General features: G+C 38.8%; 1 protein-coding gene across 8 annotated transcripts in view; it reads left to right on the top strand.

Annotated features, from left to right (window-relative positions):
- The window catches only part of MTA3 (metastasis associated 1 family member 3), a 224,164-nt gene that overhangs the window by 113,412 nt on the left and 94,272 nt on the right, over nt 1-16,480 (top strand). For 7 of the 8 annotated variants that reach the window (XR_006703650.1, XM_045447009.1, XM_045447008.1 and 4 more), the window contains exon 5: nt 14,406-14,469. Coding sequence is in view for 7 of the 8 variants with exons in the window: in XM_045447009.1 (XP_045302965.1) it covers nt 14,406-14,469 (64 nt within the window). In the remaining variant the exon portion in view is untranslated. Of the gene's footprint in view, nt 1-12,919; nt 13,063-14,405; nt 14,470-16,480 lie in introns of those variants that run through there. The other variant, XM_045447011.1, reaches the window with a different exon arrangement.

Genomic DNA, 16,480 nt, shown 5'->3' with positions numbered 1-16,480 from the left:
AACTGACTGGGCCACCCAGGTGCCCCTGCCCTTGATGTTTTTGTGACCAAATAAGGGTTTTGTTTCTTACCATTTGGATTTGCTGACTATATCCCCATTTTGTTCTTTACCATGTTCCATTCTCCCTCATGTTTCTTGTGAATTGATAACTAGATACAGAGATGTGGTTCAGTCTCTTCTTTTTCTTTTTTCTTTTGTGAGAAAGAAGTGCGAGAGTTCAGAACTTCTTTGTGGGTGGCATTGTATATCAGGAGGTATATAATATCTTTTCTGGATGTTACTGATTATTACCTAGAGATATTCATAGTTATTACAGAGTACTGATATTCATTCCTTCTTCATATACTAGTTGAAAGACTTCTGTGTTTTTTGGTTCTGATTCTTTTTTTTTTTTTAAATTTTTTAAATGTTTTATTTATTTTTGAGATAGAGACAGAGTGAGGGGAGAGGGGCAGAGAGAGAGGGAGAAACAGAATCTGCAAAGCAGGCTCCAGAGTCTGAGCTGCCATCACAGTCCGACACGGGCCTCAAACTCGTGAACCCCGAAATCGTGACCTGAGCGGAGGTCAGAAGCTTAACCAACTGTGCCACCCAGGCGCCCCTTGGTTCTGATTCATAATTTTAGTTTTATGTCTTCATGTACAGTACCTTACAGCAGAAGTTCTTGGCTCTATCAGATTCAACCTCTCTTTTGCCTATTTTATAATGCTTGCTATGCTATTCTGGAATGAAATTTCTGGATAACTTACTATACACATGATGCATAATTGGTTCGGTATTGAATTTGGGGTTGAAATTTATTTTCCATCAAAACTTTGAAGGAATTACCCTATTGTCCTCAAATGTCTATTGTCACCAAACAGTAGTTTTATATCCAAACTTTGCATATTACCTATTTTTTCCCTTCTCTTAAATCTTCTTTGAATTCTCTTACCAATAGATGAAAAATATAATTCTCTCATTGTATCCAGAAGTTTCAGTGATGCCTCAGTATTGAGGATATTTGGTAGACCATTTTAATTGGAAGATACTGGTCTTCCTTCATAGCTGGGAAATCTTTATTATTTTTTTTAATGTTTATTTATTTTGAGAGAGAGATAGAGAAAGAGAACGCAAACAGGGAAGGGGCAGAGAGAGGAGGAGGGAGAAACCTAAGCAGGCTCTGTGCCATCAGCAGAGCCCGACTTGGAACTCAGTCTCATGAACAGTGAGCTCATGACCTGAGCCAAAATCACGAGTTGGCTACTAAACTGACTGAGCCACCCAGGTACCCCTGGGAATTGTTTTCCGAGCATTTCTTTCAAAACTTTTTTTCTTTCTAGTACTTACATTGCTTATGTGTTAGCTCTCCTGGAGTTCTTGGTTTACTGTCTTTTCTCATATTTTCTGTTTTTGGTTCTAAGCTAAATCTTTGACTTTCATCTCCTAGCACCTCTGACATTTTAATATTGCCAACTATATTTTAAAATTTCAGAGGCTTGGGGCTCCTGGGTGGCTTGGTTGGTTGAACGCCGACTTCGGCTCAGGCCATGATCTCGCAGTCTGTGAGTTGGAGCCCTGTGTCGGGTTCTGTGCTGATAGCTCAGAGCCTGGAGCCTGCTTTGGATCCTGTGTCTCCCCCTCTCTCTGTCTCTCCTCTCTCACTCATTCTCTCTCTCTCTCTCTCTCTTTCAAAAAAAACATAAAAAATGTTTTTTTAATTTCAGAGGCTCAAAGTATGGAAAGAGCCCAAATGTCCATTTTCCGATGAATGGATGGGCTTTGCCTGTCATTTAATTCATTATTATTCTGTTGAGACTCTAAAAATACTACCTTTCTTCCCCATTAGAATGTTGGGGTGCCTGGGTGGCTCAGTCGGTTGAGCGTCTGACTCTTGATATCAACTCTTGATATTGGCTCAGGTCAAGATCTCAGGGTCTTGGGATCGAGTCCCACCCATGTCCCACCCACACTGAACATGGAGCCTGCTTGGGAGTCTCTGCCCCCCTACTCAAAATAAATAAGTAAACTTTTACAAAAAAAGAATGCTGTTAAACTTTTCTCAATTAGGTCACTAAATAAATAACACTTTATAGTACTGGGATTTGTGCCTTTGTGTCTATTTGTGAAGTGGAGTTATCAAACTGGGAAATGCAGAGTGACTCTGATAAGTTTATTCACCATTGAAAAAGACCTTTCCATCCATTTTTTTTAAAGGTTTATTTAGTTTTGAGAGAGAGCGAGAGCAAGCACAAGCATGGGAGGGGCAGAGAGAAGGGGACAGAGGATCCAAAGCAGGTTCTGTGCTGACAGCAGCGAGCCTGATGAGAGGCTCAAACTCCCGAACCGCAGGATCATGACCTGAGGTGAAGCTGGGTGCTCAACCGACTGAGCCACCCAGGTGCCCCATCCACTTTCAGAAGCTGGAATTTGAATTTTTTTTTTTTTTTTGATTCATGTTTTACCTAGAACAAATCGTGTTTGAAGGTAGAATTTTTCTTTTAGGTGGTTATACATATCAGAGACTAATAAATGAACAATAATTGCCTATCTATAAGCAGAGTTGTTTTATTTATTTGTTAAAAATTTTTTTAAACGTTTATTAAAAAAAAATTTTTTTTTAACGTTTATTTATTTTTGAGACAGAGAGAGACAGAGCATGAACAGGGGAGGGGCAGAGAGAGAAGGAGACACAGAATCTGAAACAGGCTCCAGGCTCTGAGTGGTCAGCACAGAGCCCGACGTGGGGCTCGAACTCACAGACCGTGAGATCATGACCTGAGCCGAAGTCGGATGCTTAACCGACTGAGCCACCCAGGCGCCCCCAGAGTTGTTTTTTAAACAAAAGAGTATTCCAGGAGTGCAAAGCTATAGTTAATAGATTAGAGTTTATGGGAGTAGATGGGTTTAGGAATGGTATGGTTGGGGATAGTATATCCATATATGGTTTGAAGGAGTGCTGGGGGTAACCTGGTATCCAAAGGTAATGGATAATAGAGCAGATTTTTTTGTGGTTGTTCTCGGGATCACAAGAAAATTGATCAGCCCCCTCCTTTTGAAGATGTAAACATTGGTTGGAAGAACAAATATTGTTAAAATGTCTGTACTACCCAAAGCAGTGTACAGATTTGATGCAGTCTCTATTAAAATACCAACAATATTTTTCACAGAACTAGAACACACAATCCTAAAATTTGTATGGAACCACAAAAGACTTCTAATAGGCAAAGCAGTCTTAAAAAAGAATAACAAAACTGGAGGTATCATAATTCCAGGCTTCAAGTTATATTACAAAGTGGTCATACTTAAAACAGTATGGTACTGGCATAAAAAGATAGACACAAAGATCAGTGGAACAGAATAGAAAACCCAGAAATAAACCCACAGTTATATGGCTAATTAATCTTTGACAAAGGAGGAGTGAATATACAATGGGAAAAAGACAATCTGTTCAACATGCTGTTGGGAAAATTGGACAGCTAACTATGTGCAAAAGAATGAAACTGGGCCACGTTCTTTCTCCATACACAAAAATAAACTCAAAATGGATTAGAGACCTGAATGTGAGACCAGAAACCATAAAAATCCTTGAAGAGAGCATAGGCAGTAATTTCTCTGTCATCAGCTGTACAACATTTTTCTAGATATGTCTGTTGAGGGAAGGGTAATACAAGGCAAAAATAAACTATAGGGTTACATCAAAATAAAAAGCTTCTGTACAGTGAAGGAAAAAATCAACAAAACCAAAAGGCAGCTTACTGAATGGGAGAGGATATTTGCAAATGACATATCTGATAAAGGGTTAGGATCTAAAATATATAAATAACTTATACAGCTGAACACCCAAAAAACAGATAATGCACATTAAAAAATGAGCAGAAGATCTGAGGAGACATTTCTCCAAAGAAGGCATATAGATGGTCAATAGACACGTGAAAAGATGCTCAACATCACTTATCATTAGGGAAATGAAAATTGGAACTACAATGAGATAACACCTCACACCTGTCAGAGTGGCTAAAATCAAAAACTCAAGAATCAACAAGTGTAGGTGAGGGTGTGGAGACAAAGGAATTCTCTTGCACTGTTGGTGGGAATGCAAACTGGTGCACCAACTCTGGAAAATGGTATGGAAATTTCTCAAACAATTAAAAATAGAATTACACTATGATCTAGTAATCTCACTACTGGGCATTTTCCCAAAAATACAAAAAAAAAAAAAAACTAATTCAAAGGGATATGTGCACTCCTTTGTTTATTGCAGCATTATTATTGTTGTTATTCTAGAAAGAGAGAGAATGGGGGAGAAGGGCAGAGGGAGAGAGAGAGAGAATATTAAGCAGGCTCCCTGCTCAGTGTGGAGCATGATATGGGGCTTGATTGCACAACCTTAGCTGAAATCAGAGTTGGACGGACACTCAACTGACTGAGCCACTTAGACGCACCACAGCATTATTTACAATAACCAAACTGGAAGCATCTCAAGTGTCCACTGATAGATGAATGGATAAAAAAAGATGTCACACACACACACACACACACACACACACACGAATATGAGTCAGCCATAAAAAAGAACGAAACCTTGCCATTTGCAGCAACATGGATAGAGCTAGAGAATATAGTGCTAAATGAAATAAGTCAGTCAGAGAAAGACAAATACCATACATGATCTCACTCATAGGTGGAATTTAAGGAACACAACAAGCAAAAAAAAAAAAAAAAAAAAAGAAAAGAGAGAGAGAGAAACCGACAAACAGACTCTTAACTATAGACAACAAACTGATGGGTACCATAGGAGAGGTAGGTAGGAGAATGAGGGAAATATGTGATGGAGATTAAAGCATACACTTAATCGTAATGAAAACTGTGGGGCACCTGGGTGGCTCAGTCAGTTAGTTAGACATCAGACTGTTGATTTTGGCTCAGGTCATGATCTCATGGTCGTGAGATTGAGCTGTATGTCAGGCTCTGTGCTGAGCATGGAGCTTGCTTGGGACTCCCTCCCTCCCTCCCTCCCTCTCTCTCTCTCTCTCTCTCTCTCTCTCTCTCTCTCTCTCTCTCTGCCTTTCTCTTTCTCTCAAAATACGCATTTAAAAAATCATAATGAGGGACGTCTGGGTGACTTAGTCAGTTAAGCGTCCAACTTCATCTCAGGTCATGATTTCACGTTTGTGGGTTCAAGCCCCGCATCAGGCTCTCTGCTGACTGCTCAGAGCCTGGAGTCTGCTGCAGATTCTGTGTCTCCCTCTCTCTGCCCCTCTCCTACTTAGTGCTCTGTCTCTGTCTTTCAAAAATAAATGTTAATTTTTTTTAAATAATAAAAAATATATTCAAAGTTTAAACATTGATGAGGGATATGTGATATATTGACATGGTTCAAAAATCAAAATCTGGGGTACACAATAAAGTGTCTCACTCCTATACAGTCCCCTAGCCCATCACTGTTTCTAGAATCTTACATATGCTTCCAGAAACAATTCATGCATATAGAAGCAAAGAAGTATGTATGTTTGTGTCTGTAGTAAATCATGGAATAAATTGTGCTGCTATTCTATGTTGTGAGAATGCTATAATGACTCCTGTATGAGTCGTGTCTTTCCATAGTGCAGCTTTATTCAGTCACGGCAAGGTAAACACAATTGTAAAGCAGGTTTAGGATTCCAAACTCAGTGACATTTCACTCTGTGTTCAACTTGCCTTAGTACAGGGCACACTGAGCAAAGCACAATACGAAGTCACACAGCAAGCAAGATACAGTTAGGGATAAGAAGTTAACGAACCAAATGCAAAGTCAGTCTGTGAGTGTGTAGTTGACATCAGACCTCGGTCCCATCCAGGTCAGCTCTTGGTGCTTACTGTGTATTATGTTCATTCAACCAGTGGAGCATCTCTGTTAGGGTCACAGATCAGTCAGGCATAGCCTTCGGGAGTTGCCTTTTTAATGTGGTCAGATCATGGAAGGCTCAGCATCTGGAGAGTCTGACAGCTTGCTTCGAAGTCCTTCCTTTTTAAAGAGTTTTAGTTGGGCACCTGGGTGGTTCAGTCCATTAAGCCTCTGACTTCAGCTCAGGTCATGATTTCACAGATCAGGAGTTCGAGCCCCCACATCTGGCTGATAGCAGAGAGCCTGCTTGGGATCCTCTGTCTCCCTCGGTGCCCCTCCTCCACTTGCTCTCTCTCTCTCTCTCTCTCTCTCTCTCTCTCTAAAATATAATAAATAAACATTAGGAAAACACAGTTTAGTCAGTCTTGGGCCTTTGCAGGTTTCTTCTTGTTATCAGCTCTTAGTTCTTCCAGACTCTCTTGGCTTTGCTCTGGTTATCAGTTTTGGATGCCATCAGCCTGTGGTGGTTTCAGTGATATGTGGTCTTAGCTGTAACACCCTTGGCTGCTTGTGTCACTGCTTGACATAAGTCACTGTTTATCTTGAGTGACTCCATTTTGCTTTCTACATTGTGCTTTTTTTTTTTCAGAGGGAGAGAGAGAGAAAGAGAGAGGCTTGCAACTGAGTGAGGGGCAGAGGGATATAGAGAGAGAAAAGTAGGGCTCACTTGAAACGGGTCTCATGCTCACCGGATTCGGGCCTCAAGCTTACCCGAAGCGGGGCTCTTGCCCCAATGTTGGACTCGAACTCACAAACGGAGAGATCATGACCTGAGCCTAAGTCAGATGCATAACGACTAAGCCACCCAGGTGCCCTATATACATTGTGCTTTTTAAATGAAATATCTTGGGCATAATTCCGTATCAGATAATAAGGATCTGCTTCATCTTTTCTATAGTTGTTTCATATGTCTATTTAATCCTAATTAATAGATACTTGGTTCATTTTAGCTTTTTGCTGTTAAAATAATACTGCAAAGAATAAACTTGGGCATAGGTCCCTTCACATGTGCGTGATTGGGTGAAGATGTACAAAATAAGTCATATCAAGTAAAATAGATGAAAATCTAATTATATTTTCTGGATTTTGTATTCATTCATATTTCTGTGTTGATCAAAACAGGGAGATTCAAGTAAAAGGATTTGTAATTTGTAAATTTAGGTCTGTTGAGGCCTTTTTTGTCATATTCCCAGAAAACAATTAAAAATTTTTTGTGGGGGCGACTGTGTGGCTCAGTTGGTTGAGTGTCCAACTTTTGATGTCAGCTCAGGCCATGAATCCAGGGTCACAGGTTTAAGCCCCGTGTTGGGTTCTGCACTGAGCATGGAGCCTGCTGGGGATTCTCTCTCTCCCTCTCGCTCTGTCCCTCTGTTGCTCATTCTCTCTTCCAAATTAAAAAAAAGTTTTTTTCAGTGTTAATTTATTTTTGAGAGATAAGGAGACACAGAATATGAATCAGGCTCCAGGCTCTGAGTTGTCAGCACAGAGCCCGATGCAGGGCTTGAACTCATGAACTGTGAGATCATGACCTCATCAGAAGTGTGATGCTTAATCAACTGAGCCACCCAGGCACTCCCCCCCCCCCCCCCCCGCCCCGCAAATTTTTTTAAGTAAGCTCTACACCTGATGTGGGTTTGAACTCATGATCCCACATGCTTTACTGACTAAGCCAGCCAGGCAACTTGAGAAAACAATTATTTTTAAATGTTTATTTGTTTTTGAGATAGAGCAAACAGGGGAGGGGCAGAGAGAGAGGTTCACAGAGGATCTGAAGCTGACTGCAGAGAGCCTTAAATTTAGTGACTTAAATTCACGACCACCAACTGCGAGAACTTGACTTGAGTAGGATGCTTAACTGACTGAGCCACCCAGGCACCCCGAGAAAACAATTTTTAAAAGACTTATGTTTATTGAAAAATAGTAATGCTAACTTTTATTTTTAATTTCTTTTTATTTATTATTTTTTTTTGAGAGAGAGAGAGGGTGCAAGTGATGGAGGGGCAGGGGGAGAGAGAAGAGAGAAGTGGGTCTCGTTTTTTACCCGAAGCGGGCTCCAGCTCACTCTCTGTGGGACTTGAGCTCGCGAACTGTGAGATCATGACCTCAGCTGAAGTCAGATGCTTAACAACTGAGCCACCCAAGTACCCGCTAACTTTTAATTATATAATGAAATAGCACTCCACTTGAATTAACAGACTCTTTTCAGTTTAGCTGTTAATGTTAAAGGAACTCATTCGGAATCTAAAAAAATTTCTAATAAGGCAGTTTTCTTCCTGTACATTTTATTATGCCAGTATTTTAAGATGTTAGATTTTTTGCAATTTTATTGCTATTTGTAAACAATTTTAAAAAAAAAAAATTTTTTTTTTAACGTTTTATTTATTTTTGAGACAGAGAGAGACAGAGCATGAACGGGGCAGGGGCAGAGAGAGAGGGAGACACAGAATCAGAAACAGGCTCCAGGCTCTGAGCATCAGCCCAGAGCCCGACGCGGGGCTCAAACTCACGGACGCGAGATCGTGACCTAAGCTGAAGTCGGACGCTTTAACCGACTGAGCCACCCAGGCGCTCCTGTAAACAATTTGAATTAGCGAAAATGATACTATTGAAGAGTACAAGTAGTGTTGCTTAAGAAACTAACATAAGGCAGTTAATTAGTGTGCGTAAACTCATAGGATTGCTTAGTGGAAGGATGTGAGAAAAAAAATACAGTGAAGAGAAAAATCGTATTACAGTTTAACATTCTTTTTAATGTGTATTTATTGGGGAGGTGGGTGGGGAGGTGGAGGGGCAGAGAGAGAGGGAGACACGGAATCCGAAGCAGGCTCCAGGCTCTGAGCTGTCAGCACAGAGCCCAACGCCGGACCTGAGCGGAAGTCAGAAGCTTCACCGGCTAAGTCGCCCCACAGTTTAACATTTTAAAGCCCATGTGTTTAGCACACTTTCTCTTGAATGTTGTCTTTGTATGGGAAAATCTTTACTTTGAAAGGATCATTTTATCCTCTGTGGGTTGAAGTGTTTCTTTCTCCGACCAGAGTCCCAGTGCAGAAAAGCGTATATTTTACGTGTTATGCTGCATGGTTGTGGAAGGGCCTTGGTAATCAAAACAGTTTGTCATCCTGTCCCAGGGAAGAGGATCTTCCTAATAACTACTGCCTTCTTTTGGACATTCCACTTTGTCCTAGCTATAAAAGGGAAAAGTGGCACCAAGAGAAGGATTTTTTCACCCTTGAATTCCTTTTTTGTAGTTTGTTTCATATTTGTTATCAAATCTCCAGAATCATGCCAAAGCTTTGTTGCTTTGGCATTCTCTACGTACCACAGACAGAATAGAATGAGTTTTTCAAAACACTACGTGTCACTTTTCTTTGCAGAATCATCTTTGTTTTTGTTTTTGGCCTTCTTTAGTTTTTCTTAACATCTGTTAAAGAAGTATTAGAAAATGTATCTTTAAATAGAAGTATTTGAAGGATTCCAGATTTCTTTCTCTGTTTTTGTCCTTCTTTTTATAGTCTAAAGATCCATAAAATCATATTCTTTCATTTATATCACTTCTATGACACAGTCCTTATGTGTTTGTTATTAAGGTATAGTTAGCCCATGGTTCATCAGTTCTATAATGCAGACCAGTGATTCTCAACAAGGGACAGTTTTGTCTCCTGGGGACCATTCATTAAAGTCTGGGAAGATTTGGTTGTCTCAGCTACGTGTGGGGGAGCTACTGTTATCCAGTTGGCAGAGGCCAGTGATGCTGCTAACACCGTACGTGCATGGGACAGCCCCCCACAGCAAAGAATTACCTGGCTTCACGTGTTAATAATGCCAAGGTCAAGGGACGCCTGCGTGACTCGTTTGGTTAAGCATCTGACTCTTTGCAGCTCAGGTCATGGTCTCATGGGTCTGGCTCCCTGCTTGGGGTTCTCTGCGCCTCCCCTGTGTGTGCATGCTCGCTCTCTCTGTCTCTCTCTGTCTCTCTCTCTCTCAAAACAAATAAACAAACATTAAAAAAAATAGTGCCAAGGTTTAGAAAACCTAATATAGAGTCATGGTAAATAATCTTTACTTCCTTGGTATATATATTATGTATATAAATTTATGCACTTCATTTAATTAGGATTCCCCCCTGTTACTTTAAATTTAAATAGTATTTTTTTTTAAAGATTTATGTTAGAGTTTTTAAAATGTTTATTCATTTTTGAGAGAGAGAGTGCAAGCAGGGGTGGGGCAGAGAGAGACTGGGACGGCGTGGGGCGGGGCGGGGGGTGGGAGGGGGGTGTTGGACACAGGATCCAAAGCAGGCTCTACACCAACAGCAGTGTGCCTGACACAGGGCTGGAGCCCACGAACCTCGAGATCATTACAGGAGCCAAGGTCGGATGCTTTACTGAGTGAGCATCCAGGCGCCCCTAAATTGTGTTTTTAAAAATCAAACATATGTATATAGCTGTGTAATAATATCCAAAGCAGTCATAAGCAGAGTCCCCCCAGCATAGTCATTTTCCTGCATTTATACCTCTCTTACGCTGCTTACTCTTACCTTTTCAATTGTAGAAATTCCTGCTTTCTTTTCTCTATTTCCTTTCCCTCATGTTTCCAATATATCACAATTTTTCTTTAACTTAATAATCAGCCATTGTATTTTACGAACATGTAAGGATTCCCCACATATTCTTTCTTGTACAGCCTTTTGTTTTCCTTGGACTTAATAATTGTTCTGCCTTTGTTTTCCTTCTTCTTTATTTTTTTAGTAAGATATATACCCAATGTGGGACTCGAACTCATGACTCTGATACCAAGAATCACATGCTCTACTGACTGAGACAGCCAGGTGCCCCTTTTGCCTTTCCTTTCAATTAGTCTTCTAAAATGTAAAAAATTCTTAGTCCTTGCTTATCTTGAAAATGTTTTCTACACTTAGCTGCTGATTTTTTTAGGCATTAAATTTTGATTTGGGAATCCTTTCATTCAGAATTTTGAATCTCTTTTTGTCCTATTTTACAGTATTGCTGTTGTGAAATATCATTTTCTGAAAGCATTTTGGATCTTTGAACTTCATTTTTTAAAAATTTGGATTAAATACTGTTTAAAACTGTCCGCTGAATTTCCAATCACAGAACTTAGCATTGTTTTCAATATGAGAAAATGTTCAGAATCCAGAACAACTGTAAGACTCATAAGGCCATTGAGAAAATGCCTTTCTATCATGAAAAACTATTGTCTTTCATTGAACAAGGAAAGTTTAGTCAGACTCTGCATCTGTAGTTCATTATGCCTAACAATCACCGGGTGATGCTTGTTTTTCCATGTAGATTCCTTGATCCCTCCCTGAGATCTTTGGATTCAGTAAATCTGACTAAGGATCATCTGGTGATTCTTCCTAACCACGAGGATTTCTCGATCCCTCCCCAAGATGTTCGGTTTCAATAAATCTGGTGTGACACTAAGAAATTTTCATTTTCCTAAGCAGGGACCCTGGTGGTCCTGCACTATTATTCTATAGGGTGGAGTGGTATGGAACCGAAAGTCTTTAGGCACTGGGGAAATGGATGCTAATTTAAACTTCTTTCATGTATACAAACAGGTAGCATCTTTAAATAAATCTGTAACTTGGGTGCACCTTTTACATGTGGTTTTTGAATCTGTGGGAGTATACTGAACATCCTGTTAAGCAGATAGGCTGATCAGAACCTGCCATTAAACACAGGATTGCGTTGTGTCATAATTACTTATTCACATGTCTCTCTGTCCCAACACCCTGCCCAGTTTCTGAAGCTGTAAACAGAGTATGTTTTTAAAACCTTTTTCAGTGAAAAATTCTGTGTTACTGTATATAGTTGCTTGTAGAAAAGCAACATAAATAATTATACAGGCCTGGAGTGATTTTTCTTCGTATTAAGGTCTTTGATGTGTTTTATGTTTATATCGTCATGTTTGGGTATCTTTGTTCTTTACGGACTAAAGTATGGTGGAAGAGCACAATTAGGGTCATTGCTTGAGATTCAGCATAAATCAGTTGGGTTATCTATATTCACCGTTTGATAATAGTTCCTTTAGTTTGGGGTTAGCTTAAAATTCATCCTATTTCTTTTTCTGTGAGCCAAGATTTGTTCAGCATAAAGGAAGCCAGCTCTTTACATCTCTTTTTAAGCTACCTTTATCAACAACTCTTGGCGTGGTAGTACATCTGTTAATTACATATTCATATTTACTTCATGAAATAATTCTGATTCAACTTCCTGCTTTGTTAGCTGTTAGTATATGTATTTGAATATTTTAAGTGTCAGATTTTCATTTTCCTTTAAAAAATTTTTTTAATGTTTATTTATTTTTGAGAGAAAGAGACTGAGCGTGAGCAGGGGAGGGGCAGAGAGCGAGGGAGACCCACAGACTCATAAAGAAGGCTCCGGGCTCTGAGCTGTTGGCACAGAGCCTGAGGTGGGTCTCAAACTACGAGACATGAACTACAAGATCATGACCTGAGCCGAAGTCGGATGCTTAACCCACTGAGCCACCCGGGTGCCCCTCAGATTTTCATTTTTAATTTGGGAGAAAAATACATAGCTGCGGTAAAGAAAACTTAACAGATGAAAAATCATGCATTATTTTTTTCATCTTTGCATAAAAGCTACATTAACCCAAAGAACTTGTATTTTAGGTTGGCTGGGTATCCTCGTGATTTTGCAGTCCTGTTGTATCTCTAAAAGAGTACATAACCAGTGTTTTCTTATCTCCTAATATAAATATGAAAATAGTGGTTTGATGATTCAGTTTAAATCCTCTTGTCATTTCAGACAGTTTGGAAGAAACTCTTAAGTAGGCTGTATTGTTTGTGTAAATTTTCAGTGTCTGTTAACCCTTGAAATTCAAGTGACCGTTGAAGAAAGTGGTATCTATTAAGATGACATTCAGCTTTTGCTCCTCTGCACTTAAAAAAAAAAAGTGGCTTTAGAGACCTTTAAAAAACAAGATTTTATTTCTTCTAAGTAATTAAGTTAGAAATACTGCTTTGTCAGCTGTTGCAGAGGCAAAAAAAAAACCAAGACGAAACCTATTTTTGGAAACCCACTTATGCACATTGCATGTGTTAGGAGCACACACACAGGTCACAGAAGTTCTTCTGTGACAGCTGTAGATGTGCAAACCTCAGCGGAGCAATTTCCCTGCTCGTTATTCTGTCCTTTCCACGAGCATGTCAGGTAATTGTTGACTGTGAGTGTTGTTATATGCTCCGAAGTAATGTTAATTTTTCTGCTTCAGTAATTTGCATGAATAAAATATACTAGAAAAACCAAAAACCCTTATAACTCTCGCTAACTAAGAGATTTGAGAAGATAATATGGAAATAACACATGTTCTCAGAAGTCTTTTGAAGTTATATTAACTATAGATGATTACCAGAAAAAGATGTTTTTATGAGGGTTAAACTTTTTTAAATTTAAGGAATATACATTTGGAAAATGTTCGGTAAACTGTAATTTTTGACCTTTGTGTTAGTGTTTTTTACATTTTATTTTGCTTTTGTTAATCTTTTCCTTTGAATTGTTTTTCACTCTGGTGTTCCAACAGCCTGCTCTTTTAGCTTCCCATTCAATGTATATGTGACGATTTGTTTTTGCTTGTTATTTTGTGGGGAGCAAGAAGTGACTTTTGTTTACAAAATCAAATAACATTATGGCATTTAAACAATATTTTGTGAGTCCTAACCACTTATCTGTGACTTGAATTGTCTACCAAATTTCTCCTGTTAAATTTGTAGGTCTATAGAATTTTTCAAGATAGTGAGGGTAATTGAAAACGTATTTGTAATAAATGCCTCTACTTGGATAACTTCAGTTTTTCTCAAGTCGGGACAAGACTGTTTTTTGTTTTTTTAATAGACATTCGTTTTAAAACTCACACCAAGGGCTGTGATCAAAGGTAAATGCCATCAGACTTCAAGGTCCTTGAATCTGTAGATCTTTATTTTGCCCCCTACTTTATAGCAGTGTATTTAAATTTTAACCAGGCTTTAGAGCAAGGTCAATAAAGGTAAGCTAGTTAATCCTGATGAATGTATATTATTTTTAGGTCCTCATATGCAGTGGCCACTTAAAAAATCCGAAGATTATTTAGGTACTAGTTTGCATGGTGAAGTCTTTGTCTAAAGAGTCCTTGTATAAAATCACCTCATATTAACTTTTTATAGATTCAGAAACTCACTTTTAATATGAAGGTTTCATTGTACTCCTTTTTTTTTTTCTGTAATAATTAGAAAATACCCGTGAAGTGTTTTATGTCATAAAATTTACTGCCTAACAACAGTTCCTTCCACAGGTTAGCCTCGCAGTAAATGCCTACAAAAACAGTCTTATTTTTTATGTTCTACGACACCAGGATTGTAAAGCGAGTCTAAGTATATACATTTACGTATATTTGTAACTGCCATCTAGCTTCTTAATAGTAACTTTACATTCTGAATATTCCTGACTTTGTATATGTCATCGATGTGAAGGTGAGGTGGCCTTTCTGACATTCATTCACTTTTTCCCTTTTTCAACAGGGGAAAATGCAGTGTTGCCCTTCTGAATGAGACAGAGTCAGTATTGTCATATCTTGATAAAGAGGTAATTCACAATTGCACTTATTTTATGGTTTTTTTCCCCCCTTGATTTCACATGAAGCCCATACCTTTAAATGTATTTCTTCTGTACCAAACTGTTGCACCGGGAGAGCAGCATTATATAAAAGTGTAATGACCAGAATACTTTTGGATAATTTCATTTTTCTGGTTAACTGAGAGAAGAGTTGGCAAAAACTTCTGTGCTGTCTTTTTTAAGCTGGTAATGAAAGGCTTTATAAGGTATGATGATGTAGTTGGTAGCAGTAGAAATATTTTTGGCTTTATGAAATAAGTGACTTTTGTGTACTCAATCCTCCTCCCTGTTTTTTGTTTTTGTTGTTGTTTAAATAAAGAGTTTTTATTTTAGGCTTTTTCCAGATGAGATCCTAGCACTGGTGGTCTGCTTTCTTTCCTAGAATCTCAATAAACTTTGTCAACTACAAGTGTTTCCTTCTGTGAACTTCAACAAGAAACATTTTAAACATATTTTCACAAGTTGGGTGAGAGCATATACTTCATTAGAAGGAGGAAATTCCTGTAAACAGAATATTCCACAATGAGAAAATTTTTACTGTTGACATTTTAAGATTTAACCTTTATAGTTGCATGATGTTTTTGTTTTCCCAAATCTTTATGTATGTATGTATGTATGTATGTATGTATGTGTGTGCGTTTAAAGAATTAAAGGGATATATTCAAAAAAAATTTTTTTTAATTTTTTTTCAATATTTATTTTTGAGAGACAGAGCATGAGCGGGGAAGGGGCAGAGAGAGAGGGAGACACAGAATCCGAAGCAGGCTCCAGGCTCTGAGCTGTCAGCACAGAGCCTGACGCGGGGCTTGAACCCGCGGACTGTGAGATCATGACCTGAGCCAAAGTCGGACGCTTAACTGACTGAGCCACCCAGGCGCCGCCCCCCCCCCCCAAATTTTTATTATACTTAAAAGTGTTGTCCCTGAAAGGATTGATGCAGACATGTGGAACTACTGTACATTAGAAAATTGAACAGAGAAAACTAAGAGGAGGTAAATGTTCAAGGCAGAAAAAAGGTTGATAGTCTTTATAACTTACTCTTGTGCAATTTAGAAAAGAAGGTAATAGTGTTTGTTGTCAGTCAACATGTGGAAAATAATATGGATAAAGAGAATGCTCAGATGTTACCATTAGTTCATAGAAGCAGGAATAAAAGGAGGAAACATGAGTATGTTTCAGTTTATTTTACTGGTGTATTTGGCTGTTAAGACGGTGTAATTTTTTTAAAAACGTGGTATTTTTGCTGAACTCAGGAACCTGAGATCAAGACCTGAGCTGAGATCAAAAGTCGATGCTTAACCAACTGAGCCACCCAGGCACCCCTTAAAGGACAACTTTCTAATCACAATGTTTTCCTTTTAGAAAAATTAACATTACCTTTTACATTTTAAGCGATTTCCCATATTGGCACATGTAAATTTAAGGAGTCTTAAGCAACTTTTGTGGCCCTAAGTAATAATTTCATTTTATTCTACTGTATAGTATGGCAAAATCCCATTTTTCTAGAATACTATACTAACATGTTTTACACAATAAAAGTGACCAGAAGTATGTGTACTTTGAAGGCCCATACTGTGCCAATGGCAGCAGCGTCAGTCACCCTAGTAACATTCTTTGTTGCTCCTGTCTTACAAAACAAACAATTCTGATTACATATTGATCTCCCTCCATCAGCCTATTGAGCAGGTTGGTTTATATATTCTGCAGATTTTTTTTCTTTTCCCCAGGTAGACTTTTTTTTATATGCATAAATTGTCATATTGTTGTGTTTGATTCTTTAGTCTTGTCTTCTGACCGTGACCCATGCAGAAGAATTCTGAATGGATGGTATCGCCTTGTCTGTTTTTCTCCTTTCCCTTTATCACAGTCTGTAAGGAGAAAGCTTTACAATCTGGTAGATTATCTCTTATTTGTAGCTTGCTCGGCACGGTCTTGGTAAAGTGCTGATGGTAGGAGCAGACCCCTCCAGCATATAATGCAG

Source organism: Leopardus geoffroyi, chromosome A3 (assembly GCF_018350155.1).
Source record: "Leopardus geoffroyi isolate Oge1 chromosome A3, O.geoffroyi_Oge1_pat1.0, whole genome shotgun sequence".
NCBI classification, from domain to species: domain Eukaryota; kingdom Metazoa; phylum Chordata; class Mammalia; order Carnivora; family Felidae; genus Leopardus; species Leopardus geoffroyi.
Note: the sequence above shows the minus strand (reverse complement) of the source record. Positions and strands in the feature narration are given on the sequence as shown.